At 41.1% G+C, this 21597-nt stretch overlaps 1 protein-coding gene across 1 annotated transcript in view; it reads left to right on the top strand.

Moving 5' to 3' along the window:
• The window catches only part of AHI1 (Abelson helper integration site 1), a 240372-nt gene that overhangs the window by 178315 nt on the left and 40460 nt on the right, over nt 1–21597 (top strand). The window contains exons 23-24 of the mRNA XM_052645614.1: nt 5588–5750; nt 9133–9233. Of these exons, the coding sequence (XP_052501574.1) occupies nt 5588–5750; nt 9133–9233 (264 nt within the window). The remainder of the gene's footprint in view (nt 1–5587; nt 5751–9132; nt 9234–21597) is intronic.

The raw sequence follows: 21597 nt of genomic DNA, 5'->3' as shown, positions 1-21597 counted from the left end.
GTTTTATCGTCACTTGAGCCAGAAGTGTAACCTAAATATTTCTAACACCTGATGTGCTTTCTTTGAGAATACCAAGAGTGTAATAAAGTCCCAATTGCATTTATCATGAAAACTAAAAATGTACACATTTTAGTTAATGTGCATTAAATACCTGTAACAAGGCTTCTGTCAAGAAAAATAAAATAGTTACTGAGGTGTTTCTTTTTGTTTCATCTTATATTAATTGATAATAATGCTGCCAATAACCATAAGAAGTACCCTTAATAAGTCTTTGGCTGAGTACTGATCTGCACCTGCATGGGGCAAAACTCCATAAGGAAAGAACAGTCAGAAATGAGTAGGCTACTCAACAGAAAGAGAATAGTTGTCAGTCCTCCCAGCCAGATGGAAAAGTCTCCTAATATGTGGGGCGTCGAGGGAGAATTATCAGGAGAATCATGCCTTGGTAGTGGAGCTTATTGAGTCCTTAGAGAAAAGTCTTCCTGAATATGCTCTAACAAAACTTGTAAGCAAACCTGAAAAGGGTCAGACCAATCTCAGGTCACTACCTGCCAGAAAAATGTCCAACACTCTTTAAAAGAGCATGAGAAAATCCAGCGCTCACCATAGTAAGCTACATACACATTAGTTTTCCAGGACTGTTCGTCAAATTACCATGAACATGGTGCGGTTTAAAACAAGAAAAATTTATTCTTTCACTGGTCTGAAGGACAGGATTCTGAAATCAAGGTAGCAAGTAAGAAGCAAAGGAAAGAGGTGCCTCATTGGCTGCAGTCTGGCACGAAGAAACTCCCTGACACTTACGGACCCGCAGGAGCAGTGTTGGAGGCGAAAGTGCTCAAGTGTATGGTATATTCAATGTAGCTTAGTTGGTTGCATGACTTGGGGTCATTGTGAGTATTAATTTTTGGATTGCATCACGGATAACATTGCAAGGAACCTCGGCTGTTGAGAAATACTAGTTAATGTTCCTTCAGCACAGTGATATCCATTGAGAAGTCTTCAAAGGCAACTATTTTCATGAAAAACCTTGCAGAAGATAATACCAAGAGGAATTCACCTAAATGTCTTATGGTAGTCTAGCAGACTCTGCCTAAACCAAGATATAGTATCTGGCAAGCACTGCTAAGAAGTCTGAGAAATATGTCCAAAAACGAACAAAAAAGCTTGCCAATGACCCTTCTGCCATGAGTGATTATGCCCAAGCAACTCAGCAAGTTTTAAGTAAGGGAGAGAACTCTGTTTCAAATATGTCAATAATAGTCAAAATGTGACCAAGTGGATTTTGTGGAAGATTTTGTTTCCTAAACTTGTCATTACCAGTATGAGCACATAAACACATATTTTTAAATTTCTGTCAAAAAAGAAAGATTGCTAAAAGATTTCATAAGTCAAGATAATTTCACAAAGATTTCATCAGTTCAAGATTTGGGTCATAGGTGGCTCAGAGGGTAAAGTGTCTGCCTGCAATGCAGGAGACCTCGGTTCAATCCCTGGGTCAGGAAGATCCCCTGGAGAAGGAAATGGCAACCCACTCCAGTTCTCTTGCCTGGAAAATCCAAAGGACAGAGAAGCCTGGTAGACTACGGTCCATGGGATCGCAGAGTCGGACATGACTGAGCGACTTCACTTCACTTCACTGAGGAATGAGGGGCTTCCCAGTGGTAAAGAACCCTCTTGCCAATGCAGGAGACGTAAGAGATGCAGGCTTAAGTCCCTGGGCCAGGAAGATCCCCTGGAGGAGGCCATGGCAACCCATCCAATAGTCTTGCCTGGAGAATCCCCATGGACAGACAGGCCTGGTGGGCTACAATCCACGGGGTCGCAACGAGCCCAACATGACTGAAGAATGATATTTTGTCACACCTATGTGCAGACTACCATATGCATAAAATGGTACATTATAGAAGATATTTTATAGGAGGAAAATAGAAATAGTATTAATTCATGACAAAACTGCATTAAATTGTGTCTTCCAATGCTTGGAGAATAAAGCTCCCAGTATGGCTTTACTTTATCCTAAAACAGTGAGATGACAGTGAAATCTAATAGGAGATGGGGAAGACATACATGACTTCTGCTGAAGCCACTGCCAAATTAAAAGAAGCAAACTTTACTGTGTATACTGTGATGCTCAGAAGAGAGTAGTCGTGGTGAAAGTGTTAGTTGTTCAGTCATATCCAACTCTTTTTGACCCCATGGACTGTAGCCCTCTGTCCATGGAATTCTCCAGGCTAAAATACTGGAGTGGGTTGCCATTTCCTCCCCCAAGGGAATCTTCCCAACCCAGGCATCAAACGTGGGTCTCCCACACTGTAGGCAGATTCTTCACTGTCTGAGCCACCAGGGAAGCCTCAGAAGAGAGTAAGTGATCTTCAAATGAGAAGCTAATGATAAAAGCACACAGTGGGACTTCATTGGTGGTATAGTGGCTAAGACTCTGCACTCCCAATGCAGAGGGCCTGAGTTCAATCCCTGGCCAGGGATCTAGATCCCACCTGCTGCAACTAAAAGATCCTGCCTGCTGCAACTGAGACCTGGAACAGCCAAATAAGTAAAGAAAAATAAATATTTCTAAAAGAAAAAACCACACTGGAATATAAGCAGATTCTCACGATCCATGTAGCTTTTGTCACGTGTCTTCAGCATGATGATAGAATGGTCAATATTATAACTCCACTGCCGCCCACATGTGGGCTGTTGGCATGTGAAACACACTGAGTTCTCAGTGGACAGCAGTTTTTCACCTAAATGTCAGTAATGGTGTGACAAAACAGGGCAGCTTTGGGAAATGTAGTCTCTGTCCTAAGGGTGGTGGTAGTTGCAGAGTTTAGTGATGAGGACATTGTTTCTATATCAGGAGATAGATTATAAGGGTGTGGAACACAGTACCGTTAGCTGGGTGCCAATGAGGTATTGCCAGTTTGCAATACCATGAGAGGTTGGTAACTCATGATTCGCTTGACATAATCAGCTTATGAGACTGTAACAGCTGTAACATAGAAGGGTACCCAAACAACAAAAATGTATTTGCTCACAGTTCTAGAGGCTAGAAGTCCAAGATCCAGTAGCCGGCCAGGCTGGTTCCTCCTAGCCTCTCTTCCTTGCTGGTTCCTCCTAGCCTCTCTCCTTACCATGCAGACGGCCACCTTTTTGCTGTGTCCTCAGGGGGACTTTTTCTCAGTGCACGTGTGCTCATGGTATCTCTTCCTCTTTCTACAGGCATGTCAGGATGAAGAACAATAGGAACAAATCCCCAGGCGGGTTCTGGGACGGGGTCTTAGGTGCCCTGAAAGGGGCACGGTGGGCCTGCAGGTGACCCAGGGGTCAGTCTTCTCAGCACAGCCGACTGCCCATGTGCTGCTGTCGAAAAATGTGCCTTATCTCTCATGAGTGATTAGGGTATCATGTCCCTCATCCTGTCCTCTGCTGCTTCTTTCCCATGTTCGATACTAGACAAAGATGGCCTATATGTGTATTTCGTTTAAAAAAAAAATACGAGTTTAAATCCTGATTCTACCACTTACTAGTTCACTTTAAGCAAGTTACTAAATTTCTCTGTATATCAAATTTCTCATTTATGAAGCTGAAATAAGACTTTATGCCCTCAACAGGATTGTCACAAAGGTTGAGTAAGAAAATTCACATAAGCAGCTAGCAAGGGACCCAGCACATGGCAGGCACATGTTAATTAGCTTTGCTCTTCTGTGATAGGGTAACACAAGAGAATTCAGGAGAAGAGGTTTGGAGAAGGAAGAATGGAGGAAAAAATTAAAAGTCCCACATGTACATGAGTGAGTTGGCATCAATATACTGAAAGTTACAAAAGATTTGTCAACTTTAAACAATATCCTACATAACAGGTTGTAAACTAGGGCCTATGCAAAGCAGTACAATAGAAATTGTATTTTTACCATTTAATATAATCATCATTACTGCCCTTGTATTGTATATCATTACTGCCCTTATATTGTATAGTGACAGCAGTCAATTCCAAATGTATCCATTAAAATCTTCTGGTTAATATGTTAATAAATATTTTAAATTAATTAAAGGCACCACAAAGAGTTTTATAAGCTGTTACGGAATTTCTAGCTTCCTATGGCCCATAATGTAAGTCTGAACCTTCCAGCATGTATGATCTGGCACCTACTTACTCCTGAAGCCTCGGCCTTCCCACTTTCTATCCAGATTCTTCCCTCTAATGCCAGACTCCCACCATATTTAACTATTTGGGGTTTCTGTTCCCTGGACTCTCACACATAGGGTGCAGTGCCTGGGACATACTTTTCCATCTTTTCACCTGGCTATTTCCTGATTATCTGTCATTCTTGGCAAAGCCTAAGCAAGGTACCTCTTCTAGAAGTTATCCTATTTATCACTGTACGTTCAGTCCCTAACACAGAACCAGGCACATTAGGATTTCAGTAAATACTTGTTAGGTGAATAAATCAGTACTCAACCTAAATGCTATGAGTCGGACACGACTAAGCGATTTCACTTTCACTGTTCACTTTCATGCATTGAAGAAGGAAATGGCAACCCACTCCAGTGTTCTTGCCTGGAGAATCCCAGGGACAGGGGAGCCTGGTGGGCTGCTGTCTGTGGAGTCGCACAGAGTCAGACGTGACTGAAGCGACGCAGCAGCAGCAGCAGCAGCAACCTAAATGCAAAGGGTCGTAATGATAGTTTCCCATTACATTACAGTTGTATAGCCTATAAGTTTTCAAATTCTATTTGCATAGGGAAAAAAGTGGAAGTAGTCTATTCTTTATATTATATTATGTGCTACTTTATACACTGCATCATGTCTGAAGTGGGTTGAGGTTTGCTTCCTTCTTGTAACTGCTGTAAGGGATTTGTAGATGCCTCTGCAGCCATTCATTTTGAATTTGGTTTTTCAAAAGAAAAAAGAATCAAATATAGTGACTACTGTAACATAACAGAGAAAGAGGGTTCTCATAGGAAGGCCTTTCCTCTTAAATTTGTGTCTCTTGAAAATAAGCTTATCAAGGTATTTTTAAAAGTAGATTTAGATTGTTGATATAAAATACCAGAAAAAAATGGTATTTGCATAGAAATACATCACAAAAAGATACATTGACAGTAAACCCAGATGATCACAATGAAATTATGTAATCTGGTTGTTCCATTGCATCTTTCCTATTGTATAGAAGTGTTGACCTTCTGGAGATTTTTTTTTTTTTTTCTGATGCCTCTGCTTAGCACAGGGAATGAGTCCAAAGGTAGAATGAAACAATTTTAACAGTGAATGATGTGTGAGCTTCTTTTTTTTTATTTGCTTCACAAGTAATTTACTTAAAAAAAAAATTAACATCTGCTATTTTGAAGCTAATCTTAGTGTATTGAATGCGCATAACCATTTCTCAATCCCACAGCCTTTTATCTTGCTTCTCCTGCTGTGTTCCCACCACCCCTGATCCCATTAGCAAACCTTGAGACAGCCTCAGACTCACCAAAGTACTGCTTTGGTTTCAGCTGCTCTTCTGCAAGAGGAAGTGAATGTTGGGGGTTTTCTCTGTGGTACAGTTGTGATAAAGCTGTGGTGGTCTTATCTCTCCCTTAGGTAGTGGCTCTTTATGACTACACAGCGAATCGATCAGATGAACTAACCATCCATCGCGGAGACATTATCCGAGTGTTTTTCAAAGATAATGAAGACTGGTGGTATGGCAGCATAGGAAAGGGACAGGAAGGTTATTTTCCAGCTAATCATGTGGCTAGTGAAAGTAAGTTTTATGCTCCCTTCCTGGTTTACTAATATAGTGTAACTGATAGTCCCAGATTTTATCATCTTCTGCTCTTTAACTTGCTGTCTTGTTACTTTTGCATATGTTTACCAATGGGGTATTGCTCTTCATTCTCATGTTGCAAAAAAAAAAAAGAGGGGGTCATTAGTACACTCAAAAGCTATGACATTCTGAGATTGGAATGCCGGCTTCATGGACTTCCCTTCCCAGGGGACCTGCCCATCTCGCTGCCAACCTCCTTCAGCCCCTTTCCTGGCCACCTGCTGCACACACACTGACGTCACCCTTCCTCCTGCCACTCGTAGGCTGACAGGCACCTAAGAACCTCTAGTTCTTCAACTCCCATTCTTTTTACGTTGTATCCCCAGGCTTAACTGGCACCTGATCAAAACAAAAAAAAGGCTGCAATAGATTGTTCCATTCTCAAGTAAATTAAGCCCTCATTTGTGAAAGGAAAAAGAAATGAGCTGGAGAAGAAATTCTAAATCCAAGTTTCTGAAAGCTGTAGATTTGCTACCAGGCCTTGAGAAAAGAAAATAGAAGTAACACAGACAGCTTGAAAACAAAGGGTAAAGACTATGAAACAAGGGGATAGTGTAGCAGCGCTTCTTCAGAGAAACACATCCCATGGATTGTCAGTTCGCTGTGGGGTAGGAAAAGCAGAATGCTCAGGGGTCAGGAGAGCTGAGCGCTAATCCTGGCGTCACAGCTAAGACTGCCATACCTTCGTTTCTTCCCACAGAACAAGGAAGTCGAACTCCATTATCTCTAAGCGTTCTTCCAGAAGCACTAAAATCATATAGTTCTATTAATTAAAAATAGAATAGAGGCAGCCAAGAGAACACTCTCCATTTTGAATATTTACCAAGTCTTTTGTTTCTGCAAAGTAATTATTAAAATAATAGTTGGTTTGGGGCTAGTCTCTGAAACTCCATTCAGTCCAAACTATGGCTGAACAAAAGCACTATTAATTTCTAACGTCAGTTCTAAATTTTTAAAGGAAAAGAAATAAAGGAAAGGAGGAAGAATTTCTTCCATGAATCCTAGGTGCTGGAGGCTAGGCCCAGATAAAATTATTTCTCTTGGGGCACCACCTTCCAGGTCTGCACCCAGCCCTTCCCACACCTCCCTCCCCAAGAGTCCTGAATCTCACTATAACTCCTTCCCCTCCCTTGTTTATCTGCAGCTTTCAGGAAACTCCTCCCCTCCAAAGTGCTAAGTGTCTCGAAAATTACCCACTTTTCTCTCCCATAAAAAAATTCTTAATTTCCTTTGTGCCATGGTTTTAATTCTTTTTCTCTGAGCATTAAATGGCTAATGACTCTTAAACTCTATCTGAAATATACTTCTATGTTTAAAGGAGTATGCAGACTGGAGAAAAGTTACGGCAGTGTGAAAGGAAGAAATCTGGAGACAGGTTAATTCCCAGGCCTCTCCCCTCCACTCAGCACTTCTCACTTCCCGGTCATCTCGGACAGCCACCTGGATGTCCCAGTGATGGCTTCCCACAGCAGCTGGAATTCTGCAGGGGTAGCTGCTGTTTTTAAACCAAGAGCTTTCTGCACAGTCTTAGTCACTCTGGAGAATATCTTTCATTTTAACTAGATATTATAATCAGTTATTTCTTCCAGATATAAGTGGAAACATTTAAAGTATTTTTCCACTTGATGGTATAAAATGATTGTGTATATCCAGGCAGGAGGGTATTAGTTGCTAACTTTAAAATCTAGTTAGTTTGCAGAAATAACCTCTTAGGTTTGCACATGTTGAAAAACTATAGATATTTGATCCACAGGGGATTAAAGATTCAATAAAACTTGGTTTTCTTCCATAAGAAGCAAAGTGGGACTTACAAAGCATACTACAGTAACCATGCTTGGTGGCTGTGTGCAGAAAGCAGTTCCATGTCTCAAGAAGTGGATGTCCTTCTGATGCTGTGATTCCTTATTGTACTTCAGAATAATTGATGGGGTTTTTTTGCATTAGTCATTGCTTATTGAGAAAGGCTTGCAAAGGCCAGAACAAACAAAAAGTTTTCAGACAACCTGAGAATATGACTGAATTCTCAGTTCATCAGGTGTTCTTTTCCTTTCCTTTTATCCTGCTTTTTACCTGAATGTAACAAAAACTCACCTGCCCAGTTTTAACATTTGAGGGAAAATGACTGTCAGCAGCATATTCCACTCTGAAAATAGTAGGAGAAATTCTCCTTTATCCAAAACCAGTTATACAAAGCTAATGCTCTGAGGGAGCATGTGTGTATATGTGTGTGTACATACACACATAACCTCTTTCAACCATTCAGTTGAAAGCCCTATCCAATAAGAGAATGATATAATAGAAGACATTGGTACCTTGTTATCACAAAGGACATTTCCCTTGTATCTTAAGCCACTGGAAAGGGAAATTAGATCAGCCTCCATTAATCACATCTAACATCCTTTCCAGTAAGAGACAAACCCATAATAAAATCAACCTATACACAAAGCCCATTAATGTAGCTCATAATTTTAGAATTTTGATCAGGTACAATTTTGGTTCAATTTTGATCTCTTTGTCTCAATTCAGAGTTGCCCATCATTTAACCAAAACAGATTTCCTTTTTAGCCTTTTAAAATTCCCACGTAACTGTTTAGATTCAACACCATGCGTATAAGTGGATTATACCTTAGAGTATAACCTTCGATTATAAGAACTTTAGACCAAATACCATGAGTAGATTCTGTGTCATACGTACTCCCAGCCCCATGTTTGTTTATTTCATACCATATTTGCAAATTATCCTTTATCCACCTCCGCCTGGCAAAATCCTACCTATTTTTTAGTCTGACAGCCCTGCTGCTTTTTCCATTAAGCCTTTACCCTCTGCACATCAGAACTTGTCTTTGTTATTGTCTCTGTTCAGAACAGTATCACACTCTGTTGTATATTGCAGTTCATTGTGAACACATCTGTCTCTGACTAGATTGTAAGCTCCTTGAGAGCAAAGACCGTCCTTGGTCATCTTCAGAGCTCCTCCAGCAGTACCCGGCCGATGATCTTGCATATAGCAGGTTCTCGGTAAATGTGTATTAAGATAAAACGAAATAAGCAGCTGCATGACCGCACACATAGTCAGTAAAAATGAGACTTCCTACGTTTCTGAAACCGGCTGATCAAGACTTGCCTATGGTAAGTTGTGCTCTTTGGATAACGAAGACTGTGAGTTGCCTTAATGAAAAGTGCTGGGACACCTTATCGTGACACCAAGGACGTGAATAGCAGTGTCTTTAGTAGCCTGTCTGCTCCTCTCCATTGTTGTTTTGCCCCCACGGAACGGCGCTCCTCAATTTGATGATGTGGATTCTTTGTTCCGTTCTAGCACTCTATCGAGAACTGCCTCCGGAGGTAAAGGAGCGATCCCCTCCTTTAACCCCTAAGGAGAAAGCCAAAATGGAAAAAGCTCTTCCAGCTCCGCAGAAGGTAAATGTTTTCGAGTATATGTATTCCATGTACTTTGATTTTCACCCTCTCTGGATGAAATACTACTTCATTTTTCATGCTTATACCCTTCATTGCTTATATTATTATTTCTTCTAATATTGCCACCAACATTATGAAATATATAAGGCAAATCTTTATTATAGCCATTTTCCAGATAAGGAAACTGAGGAGGCTCAGAGAGATTAAAGTAAACCCCTAAGTCACAGCCCAAGTGATAGGATGCGAACCCAAAGCGGAACTTGAAACTTTTAGTGTCATGCTATTTCCGCTCAATGCACGTTTCTGTAACTGTGATACTGACACTGTCAGCAGCCTCACCTGAGGGGTCCACAATTATGCTAAAAAAACACTGGGGCCCACAGAATAAAGATGCTCTATCTTTCTAGAGCATTCCTCTTACTTGTTAGTAATTTTAAATGTTTTCAGGTTAAAATAAACATGGATATATAATCAGCCAGAGAAATGTCATGATTTTTTAGCCTGTGCGATCAACTCCTTAAGGATATCAGGCAGAATTCTGATGCTGGTAGTGCTTTGGTAGAAAAGTTTATAAGCACTGTACCACCATATATATTACTTATTTAACTTATTATAAGACATTAACTCTTACCTTAGGCTGAGTAACTTTGGTTCTTTTTGACTCCATAAACTGGCAGGCATGTACATGTATATATAGATACATGGAGAAGGAGATGGCAACCCACTCCATTGTTCTTGCCTGGAGAATCCCAGGGACGGGGGAGCCTGGTGGGCTTCTGTCAATGGGGTCGCGTAGAGTCGGACACTACTGAAGGGACTTAACAGCATATATATACACACACATATATATAAATAAATACCATGTCATGATAGGCTTTCTGACAGTTGAACCTGTCATGTATTTTTCTGCCATTCATTCTGTATTTGTTGAGTGCTTGCTTCTGTGCTAAGCACACTTTAGTCCTCACTGAAACAAGATTGAGTAGCCAAGGCACCTGCCCTTGAGGAGCCTACAGGCTGATGGGTGAGACCTCTGCAAGCAGGCGATTTCAGCAGACTATGGTGGGAGCTATAATGAAGATCTAATCCTCTAAATATGCCCTAGGGAGTCCAGGAAGAGTTCCCGGAGGAAGTCAGGCTTGAGCTGAGGCTTATAGGATGAAAAAGGATGTGCTAGGTAAATGATCTTAGAAAAAACATTCTAGTGGAGGGAATAGTTTGGGTGAGGTATGATATGGGATAGTTGTGTGTAGGGAGCACAGGGCCTGATGAAAAGAAGGGTAAGTGAAATATAGGAGCCAGGCCTAGCATGCTCTGCTCAGATGCTTAGACTGTAGCCTTCAGACAGAGGGGATTCCCTGGAGAAGGAGTGACATGTACAGATTTGCAGGAGAAAAATACCCTTCCGGTGGCAGCATGGTGGTTGGATTAGAGGGAGCTGGGAAATTGGTGAAGAAGCCATTGAAAAGAATACATAAAAACCTGAACTATTAGAGATGGAGGGGAGATGTCATAAGGTAAAGTTGACAGGATTTTATGATTGATTAGATATGATTAATTAAGTTGGAATCTAGGATTATGCTAAGGCTTATTATACAGCTACAGGGATAGTGGTACCACAGAAATAATAAAGGAATAAGGAGAATTTGGGGAGATAGAGAAAGGGAATGTTGGGAGTAGGATGTGATGAGTTGTTATAGGTATCTTGATTTGTTAGTGGTGTCTCTAGAGCTCCAGATAGAAATATTCACTGGGGAGCTAGTAATTCAGGACTGAAATTTGAGAGACGGTAGAGCTTCAGAATAAAATGAGGGAGTTAATGTATTCATTGAATTACATGAAGAAAGTTGAAGTTTGTAATAAAGGAGATAGCATAGAGCAAGGAGTTCTGAGAGAAGTCAGTCAAGGACAGAATCCCAGTTGAACATTAACTAGGATTTAAGGGACAGTCAGGTGAAGGGCTTCCCCTGTGGCTCAGCTGGTAAAGAATCCACCCGCCATGTGGGAGACCTGGGTTTGATCCCTGGGTTGGGAAGATCCCCTGGAGAAGGGAACGGCTACCCACTCCAGTATTCTGGCCTGGAGAATTCCATAGTTCATGGGGTCACAAAGAGTTGAACATGACTGAGCAACTTTCACTTCACAGGTGAAGGGAAGATTAAGAAAGAATAATCAAAGGAGAAAGAAGGGGAAAAAAGAAGTGGCCTGGAAGCCAGGGGGAAAGAGAGGTTCAAGGAGGGTACAGTCAAGAGTGTCAGAAACAGCTGGTCATGTGGGGTCTCAGCATGTAGTCACCAAGGACCTGGCACACAAGCGCTAGTGTCAGGGGCTGACAGTACTGTGATGAGGATTGATGAATAGAACAGGCCTCCGCAAGTGAACCTGTGGACGACATTCCCAGAGCCTCACTTGGAGGAAACCAAAGTGGTGGCCAGAAGGATGACCTGGTTCCAGGAATTACTTTCTAAATACTGGAATGACATAAAAGCACATCCCGAGTTGTCAAAGCCAAGGGGACAGGTTCACGTTGAAGGCAGATAAAGAAAGCACACGTGGATCTTAGCAGAAGCAGGAGCTTTCCATTGGAAAGACCGGTTGATAGATTAGTCTTGGCTTAGAGCAGTGGTTCTCCACCGAGGGTGATTTTTGCCTCCCAGGACACATCTGGCAATGCTTGGAGAAATTTCTGCCACTATCAGCAAGGTGAGGGGTGCTACTGACGTCTAGTGGGTGGGGGTCACAGATTTGGCTAAACATCATAGCATCCCCAGGACAGCCCCCTCCATAAAGGAGTGTTGTCTGGCCGTGCTGAGCATAGAGCTGCTACTGCTGCTGCTAAGTCGCTTCAATCGTGTCTGACTGTGCGACCCCATAGATGGCAGCTCACCAGGCTCCTCCGTTCCTGGGATTCTCCAGGCAAGAGTACTGGAGTGGGCTGCCATTGCCTTCTCTGGAGCATACAGCATTACCCCTCTAAAACAGGTAAACATAAAAGAGGATACAGGTAAGTTGGTAGCGTGGAAGCTTAGAAATTGAGAAGATCTCCATGTTCTCCAAACCAGGAAGGTGGGTCTGTTTCCAGTGTGAGGGTCATAGGAGTGAGACAGGAAGAATAGTGACTGTGAGAATACCTGTAATGACAGCAGGAGCAGGGTTCACTGGGGACAAATAAAGAGATTCCTGAGTAGTTCTGAGAGCTACTGTTTGAATACCATAAAAGCCTTGGTGGCATCTTTCCGTGTTGTTGGGTTATCCCCTCAGTAATCCACAGCCTCTAGGCCTGGCAGTGGAGAAGGCAGATTTGGTCTGATGCATAATTGGAGGTTTTGTGGGTGTGACGGAGAACAAGAGGAGAAGAGACTTGATAGCATTGGTCAAGCAGTCGCAGGAGTGACCCACCACGGAGGATCAGCCAGATAAGAAAGGACGTGGAATTGAGAGAACACTGGCAGACTTAGCAAGGTTGCAGCAAGCCACCCACACCCCAGTGGCAGCATAGTGTGAGACAGGAAAGGAATGAGCCAGCTGAAACAATGACCTGTAAATCCAGGAGCTATCTTGCTTATTTAATATATCAGATGCCAGGCAGCTCAAAGTTATGATAAATCCACAGAGTTGTGTATAAGAGCTGGGGTGAAATTGAAGGACATGTCAATAGAATTGAGCTAGTCAAGGAATTAGAGTTATTGGTTGGGCAGGTTGTTCTCTTCGACGTTAAAATTCCAGGACAGTCAGAAGAGTTGGGAGGAAGAGGGTACAGGTGAACCAGAAGCGGAAGTTCATAATTCTTGTGTAAAGCAGATGTTTCAACCTTGGCTTCACATTAAAGTCACCTGAGAAATTAAAAAAAAAAAAAAAAAAAGGGCCTGCATTCACATCCACAGATTGATTTAATTGGGCTGGAATAGGGCCTTGGCATGGGTAGACTGCAGAAACTTTCCAGGTGATTTTAATGCACAACCAACATTAAGAACCATTGTGTAAGAGTGACCACAAGTCTGAAGGAAAGAGCTGCAAAGATACATAAAGGATGTTATAGCCAGATGTCAAGGTATAACATAACAGCCTAAAATTAGCAGTGGAGAGCTAAGAGGAGGCCGCTGTTAACTCCAGCCCCCGTGGTTCATGGCTGGCTTATGTGTGAATGAACAGCTTATGCTGCAGAGAATTGAAACACAAACAATTCTTGGTAAAACTCCAGTTACAGATTCAGCAAGGATTTATGGCAATGGTTGCCTATAATAGTATGGGGAATACAGTGGATGCAGTTGAAAGGATTGGCATGGAATTTGGCTGTGGGCAGATGTCACATGTGTAATAGTATCCATTGTTTGAAATTCACCATATTTGAGAATTTAGGAAGATGCTAATATAAATTTAACCTAAAGACATACATGCAGTGAAAGCATTTAACACATCGGCATGGAGTCATCATAACAACTAACAAGATTTGTATTCTGTGTCAGGAACTGGATGAGATGCTTTGAAAGACATGGCCTTTACTTATGTTGGCTTACTGGTATTCCCACCTGTGCCTCAGGCTGAACTTGGACACTGAACGCACCTTAGTGTGTTCCTCTCCAACAACCTTGAGCTACTTCTCCCTCAGCCAGAGGAGTTACAAGGAACTCCGGCAGTGCCTCACTGGCTGCCGCGCCCTGATGCGCCTGTGCTCCTATGGAAGGAGACCTCTTCCTGCCTCTGAGACTCCCCGGTTCTCACTGCCTGTGCCGCGCTTGCCGCACCGTAGTCTCAGTCTAGACTGTAACTGATTTTTTAAATTGTGTGTGCCTTGTCTTCTCACAGACTGATCTTCATGCTTGAAATAGACCTTTATATTATATCCCAACGGACAGTTCTTCAGATACCCCACTTGACCCTTGAGATCTGCTTCAGGCTGTCCCACTGCTGCCCAAACCCTAATTCTGGTAGATCCAAAGAACTTGTAGATGTGCACGTAAAACATTTAAAAACATAAATAGGTAGAGTAAGGATGTGTTAGAGGCTAGGAATACATTTAGGGAAAGAAGAAGAAAAATTCTCCTGGAGAAGATAGAGCTCAAATAAGGCTTTAAGGCTTAAGATACAAGGATTTCTTTTGTTGAAACACATAATTTGATCTACTTTATCTGAATCCATGTATTAGACTACCAACCAACCAGTGAAGTTGCTCAGTCGTGTCCGACTCTTTGCAACCCCATGGACTGTAGCCTACCAGGCTCTTCCATCCATGGAATTTTCCAGGCAAGAGTACTGGAGTGGGTTTCCACGTCCTTCTCCCAACCCAGGGATTGAACCCAGGTCTCCCAGATTACAGGCAGTCACTTTACTGTCTGAGCCACTAGAATCTTACATATATGTATTTGTCTTCACATGTGGAACATACCACATGAATAGTTAGACACTGTTTTACATCCCTTTTGGAGAAAGTATAAAGAATGATCTAAGCTTATGTGAGAAGTTCCCCGGGAAACGTTAATGCTGTCCCAGGTAACCAAAATGCCTTGGGTATACTCTTGAGTCATGACGCAAACAGCCAGCCCTTGAGAAATGTGTAACTGGGCTTCCTTAGCACCTGGCATAGTTGCATTTCTTCAGTTTAGTTTCTTTATCAGAGTATGTATGGTTTGATTTTATCAAGATCCTGCCTTATAAACCTACCACAAATTCTATCAGATGTTTAATTTCATGTGCAAGTTTTATTTTTATTATCATATATGAGATAAGTTTTTTCTTGAAAAAAGGACATGAAAAGTGATCTCTGATAAGTGACTAGAATTGAGGGCGAATTGGAGAGTGGGTCCTAAGTTCATAGAACTATAGAATTGGTGACATGGAAGGAACCTTAGAGATCAACCCTGGTGATTCTAGTCAGCTCCTTTTTGTAGATGAGGAAACCAAGATAGATCCAGAGAGGTTATAAGGAGTTCGTTCAGAACAACCTTGCTGGTAGAAGCCCAGCCTCCGTGCTCTCAGGCCAGACCCTTCGACCTCCACGTCTAGTCAGCAACACAGGCAGACAGCTGCTGCTGCACAGCTAGCCACGTTTTGCATTACATTGCCTTTTTTTAACATGATAAGTTTGCTTATTGGCTGTGCTGGGTGTTTGTTGCTACACAGGCTTTTCTCTAGCTGTGGAGAGCAGGGGCTACTCCCTAGTTGCTGTGCGCAGGCTTCTCATGGTGGCTTTGCTTGTTGAGCAGTAAGGGCTCTAGGGTGTGTAAGCTTCAGTAGTTGTGGCCCATGGGCTCAGTGGTTGCAGCTCCCAGGCTCTGGAGTGCAAGCTCAGCGGTAGTGGCACAGGGGATTAGTTGCTTTGCAGCATGTGGGATCTTCCTGGATCAAGGATCTAACCGATGTCTCCTTCATGGGCAAGTGGATTTTTTACCGCTGAGCCACCAGGGAAGCCCTCTTGCTGCATTTTTACATCCCTTTTTATGTTTGTTTCATTGTACCCTTTCTTCATGTGGAAGCCTGTAGAATCATATTGTCTGTACTTGTTAAGAAAAAAAGGAAAGAAACCCCTTCAATAGTTTGTTTTTTTTTTAATTTCTATTCAAACTATAGAATAAGAAGTAAAATTATACCATTTGGCAGCTGCTAAATCTTCTAAGTCCTTCCAAGTGGAACACACCTGTTGTGTCGCTCAGTGTACCAGATACCTTCCAACATTTCATCTGGTTCATTGAAGTGCTGGCAGGTGATGGCAGCATTTGGCTTTTCCTCTGCAAGAGGAGAGGATGAGTCTTGTTCATTACACACCACAAATGGCCAGAGATTCCCCAAATTAACATGTACCACAGGGGTATAGGAGAATGTTTTCTCAGCCTCATTCTAGAAAATCTTCATCGTAGCATGCTGTAAATTTACATCTTATAGAAGGAAGAGTATTGGTGCTATCAGGGAGAAAAGCAACTCAGGAGGTTTGGGAAAACAGAAGTGCTGACAACTTTCATTTGTGTTTATACTATGAACTCTTTTTAGGCTTTTTATTTTTGCTAGCCTAAGTACTAACCTACATCATTCATGTATTAGTGGAGGAAAATTGTAGTTAAAGTTCCTTTTGTAAAATTTTTATTGATACTATGAAAGTAATATATGCTCATAGTTTTAAAAATCCAAACAATAGAGAATAGTGTAAATGAAAGATAAAAATTCCTGTATCCTGCTAGCATTCATCTTTACTCTGTTTCTTGCATACCCTGTTAAAGATGTTATCTGAATATATGGATACATGTCTGTTCATGTCTGTTCTTTGTTTTGATGAAACTAGGCTCATAATATTTTTATTTCACCAATATATCTTTGACATCATTTTTAATTAATTTTTTTGAAGTATAGTTGACATACAGCATTAGTTTCAGACGTGTGACATGGTGATTCAACATTTAAATATATTATGAAGTGATCACCACAGTAAATCTAGTAACCATCTGTCACTATACAAAATTATTATAATCTTATTGACTATATTCCTTATGCTGTAATTTATTTCATAACTGGAATGTTGTGCCTCTTAATCCCCTTCACCTGTTTCTCCCATCCCCCCTCCCGTATGTATCTGAGCCTGTTTTTGTTTTGTTTGTTCATTTGTTTTGTCTTTTCGATTCCACATGTAAGCGAAATCATAGGGTATTTGTCTTTCTCCATCTTACTTACTTCTCTTAGCATAATACCCTCTAGATCCATCCATGTTTTCACAAATGGCAAGATTTTATTCTTTGTGTGTCCATTATATAACCACATCATCTTTGTCCATTCATCTGTCCATGGACAGTTAGCTTGCTTCGAATCTTGGCTATTGTAAAGAACGCTGCAGTGAACGTAGGGATACATACATTTTTTGAAATAGTGCTTGTGTTTTCTTCAGGTAAATACCCAAAAGTGGAATTGCTGAATTATATGGTAGTTCTCTTTTTAATTTTTCGAGGAACCTCCCCTACTGTTTTGCCACAGTGTCTGTAAAAATTTACATTCCCACCGACAGTGCACAGAGGTTTCATTTTCTCTGCATCCTTGCCAACACCTGCTATTTTTTGTCTTTTTGAGGATAGCAGTTCTAATGGGTGTGAGGTGATATCTCATTGTGATTTTGATTTGCATTATCCTGATGACAACTGATATTGAGCATCTTTTCACGTACCCGTTAGCCGTCTGGATGTCTTCTTTGGAAATATATCTGATCAGATCCTCTGCCCATTTTTCAATTGGATTGTTTGTTTATTAGATATTAAGATGCATGTGTCCTTTTGAATATTAACCCCCTATTGGATACATCACCAAACTGTCTACTCCCATTCAGGATGCTGCCTTTTCATTTGTTAGTGGTTTACGTCACTGCACAAAAGCTTTTTAGGGAGATGCAATACCATTTGTTAGGGCTTTCCGGGTGGCTCGGTGGTAGGGAGTCTACATGCAATGAAGAAGACGTAGGTTCAATCCCTTAGTTGGGGAAGATCCCCTGGAGGATAAAATGGCAACCCACTCAAATATTCTTGCCTGGAAAATCCCATGGACAGAGGAGCTTGCTAGGCTACAGTTCCTAGGGTCACAAAAATAAAGTCCGTAGCATAGGGTCACAAAGAGTCGGACACAACGGAGCATGGAGTACATTTGTTAGTTTTTGCTTTTGTTGTCCTTGCCTGAGGAAACAGATCCAAAAATATTACTAAGACCCACGTCAGAGTGTTTACTGCCAGTATTCTCTTTGAGGAGTTTTATGGTTTCGGGGCTTACATTTAAGTCTTTAGTTCATTTTGAGTTGTTTTTTTTTTTTTTTAATAAAAATATCTAGGTATCTGTTCTTATTACCAGAGGTAATTCTGTTCTTTTTATACTTTCAAGATACTGAAATATCTAATTATCTTTTTTTAATACCTAAAATGCCCAGGGTGTTTTTTTTTTAAATTTCTGAGAGTGCTTAGTTTTCTTCTTTTTTTAATTTCTAAAAAATGAAACCTATAATAAAAGAGTACCTTCTAATATCAGTAAATTTTCAATGTTAATGCAACCAATTATGTTTTTGTGTAAGTACCAGGCATATAGTAACAGTTATGCATAGGAATATTAGATTATTTCTATGAATGTGGAGAAATTACTGTGATGTTTTATGTCTTTCTCTAAAAACTCATTAAATGAATAATATTTTTTTATTCTAAGATAAGTGTTAAAATATCCATCATAGCTCATCTCTTCATGAGAGAAAAGTGTTTTAATTATTTTCAAAATTTTACTTTAGCATATAGAGTCAGAGAGAGCAGGCTTGGTTAATTCAGAAGAGCTGACTTCCAAACTGAACTGCATGCTCCACTTATATTCAGGAACAGCTGTTTTCTTGTCTAGTCCAAAATAAGAACAGAGAACCCCAAAGCATCAGATAACTCCATGGTAGTTCCTCTTCCAGCTGAACACATGCACACAAAATTTTACATTGATTATTCTGTCAACCTATCAGGAAAATAGTAGGCAGTGAATAAGTTGCCTTCGGTGTACATGTTTGTGCCTTATTCTACAAAATATCTGACTTTTATTTACCCTCTTCATCCCCAAAGTAGACTTTATTAAACCCTGGATTAATTATGCTCTGTATCACTGTTTTTAAAAATCACTTCAAATAGAAAAAAATTTTCTGTTTACTTCTCCTTGTAACAGAAGTATATCCGTATTATTCTTAAACATAGGAATTATATGATTTTATTACTGTGCTGGTGTCCAACAGCAAATTTATAATAGACAGTGGTAGATTTTTCCAGCTACCTAAAAGTTAGTTAATATACACTAAATCATTGAATACAATCGTAACATGACTGAAGTGACTTAGCAGCAGCAGCAGCAATGCTAAAGAATAAAATCAATTTACATCTTTTTCACTTTAATAATTCATTTATCAAAGAAAATACAGTTGATTAAACCTCTAATTTATTATATCAGATAGACAAAAATTACTATATGCTTAATTCACTTTAAAATTCAGGGAATATTTGAACTTTTCTTTCGTTATCTGAAGAGAACTAAGTCAAAATTTTAACTTATAAGTAAATAAGCATTCAAGTGCTTGTTGGTTTCCCCTAAAAAATCTCAGTGCAGACACTGATATTTCTTTTTCTCTCCATAACTTGGTTCAATAACTTATAAATATTTAAAGGAAAAAGATGTCAATTGTTTTAAAAAAGTGTTATTTACATTTGAAAAATATATTTAGCCTAGAGAGATACGATGCCCTGCAAAGAAAGTGAGTGGACGACTTCCTTGGTGGTTCAGTGGATGAGAATCTACCTGCCAGTGCTGGGGACATGTGTTCAATCCCTGGTCTGGGAGGAGCCCACATGCCATGAGGCAGCTAAGCCGGTGGGCCACAACTACTGGAGCCCGTGGTCCAGAGCCCTCGAGCCGCAGGTGCTGAAGCTCGTTCGCCTAGAGCCTGTGCACCACAGTGAAAAGCCCATGCACCACAGTGAAGAATAGCCCCTGCTTATCTCAACTGGAGAAAGCGAGCACACAGCCACAAAGACCCAGAGCAGCCAAAAATAAATACATAAATGATTTTTTAAAAGCATTTTTAAAAAAACAAAAGTGAGTGGGATCCCCCATAATATTACAGTAGCAAAGCCAGCGTGAGTCTCCTCACAAGCACAGATTCCACTCCCAATAATAAAGTCCCTAAACGTTCTCCATACCATTTCTCTCCTGTATCGAGCCCATCTTTGCATGAAATGTTCCCTTGGTATCTCTGATTTTCTTGAAGACATCTCTAGTCTTTCCCATTCTATTGTTTTCCTCTATTGCTTTGCATTGATCGCTGAAGAAGGCTTTCTTATCTCTCCTTGCTATTCTTTGGAACTCTGCATTCAGATGCTTATATCTTTCCTTTTCTCCTTTGCTTTTCACTTCTCTTCTTTTCACAGCTATTTGTAAGGCCTCCCCAGACAGCCATTTTGCTTTTTTGCATTTCTTTTTCCTGGGCATGGTCTTGATCCCTGTCTCCTATACAGTGTCGTGAACCTCCATCCATAGTTCATCAGGCACTCTATCTATCAGATCTAGGCCCTTAAATCTATTTCTCACTTCCACTGTATAATCATAAGGGATTTGATTTAGGTCATACCTGAATGGTCTAGTGGTAGTGGACATGGAACAACAGACTGGTTCCAAATAGGAAAAGGAGTACATCAAGACTGTATATTGTCACCCTGCTTATTTAACTTATATGCAGAGTACATCATGAGAAAAGCTGAGCTGGAAGAAGCACAAGCTGGAATCAAGATTGCCGAGAGAAATATCAATAACCTCAAATATGCAGATGATACCACCCTTATGGCAGAAAGTGAGGAGGAACTAAAAAGCCTCTTGATGAAAGTGAAAGAGGAGAGTGAAAAAGTTGGCTTAAAGTTCAACATTCAGAAAACTAAGATCATGGCATCCGGTCCCATCACTTCATGGGAAATAGATGGGGAAACAGTGGAAACAGTGTCAGACTGTTTTGGGGGGCTCCAAAATCACTGCAGATGGTGACTGCAGCCATGAAATTAAAAGACGCTTACTCCTTGGAAGGAAAGTTATGACCAACCTAGATAGCATATTGAAAAGTAGAGACATTACTTTGCCAACAAAGATCTGTCTAGTCAAGGCTATGGTCATGTGTGGATGTGAGAGGAGTTGGACTTTGAAGAAGGCTGAGCGCCAAAGAATTGATGCTTTTGAACTGTGGTGTAGGAGAAGACTCTTGAGAGTCCCTTGGACTGCAAGGAGATCCAACCAGTCCATTCTGAAGGAGATCAGTCCTGGATGTTCATTGGAAGGACTGATGCTAAAGCTGAAACTCCAATACTTTGGCCACCTCATGCGAAGAGTTGACTCATGGGAAAAGACCCTGATGCTGGGAGGGATTGAGGGCAGGAGGAGAAGGGGACGACAGAGGATGAGATGGCTGGATGGCATCACCAACTCAATGGACATGGGTTTGGGTGAACTCCGGGAGTTGGTGATGGACAGGGAGGGCTGGCGTGCTGCAGTTCATGGGATTGCAAAGAGTCGGACACGACTGAGCGACTGAACTGAACTGAACTGAAATGTTCTCCGCAGAGGAACCCTAAAAACCTCCAGAATCTCTCTTGCCCTGCAAGAACCCATGAAATCTTAATTCTGTTGAAGGTCTGTCACAAGTTTTGCTATTCATTCTCCTCTTGCACCTCTTCTGCAGTCAATGTCTGTGATGAGGGTAACTTAGCCTGTGCGTTGTCTCTTCCCCTGCAGCTCTGTTTCTTGCTACTTTGGGCAGTGCTCTTAACCCCCCACAGAGTGAGACCCCACTAACTCCTTGTCCTGTTAATTTCTCTCTCCTAGATAATTGCTAGTGGTTTTAGTC

The sequence above is a fragment of the Budorcas taxicolor genome, chromosome 9 (genome assembly GCF_023091745.1).
Source record: "Budorcas taxicolor isolate Tak-1 chromosome 9, Takin1.1, whole genome shotgun sequence".
Taxonomy (NCBI): Eukaryota; Metazoa; Chordata; class Mammalia; order Artiodactyla; family Bovidae; genus Budorcas; species Budorcas taxicolor.
The sequence above is the reverse complement of the archived record's forward strand: the minus strand, read 5'-3'. Positions and strand labels throughout refer to the sequence as shown.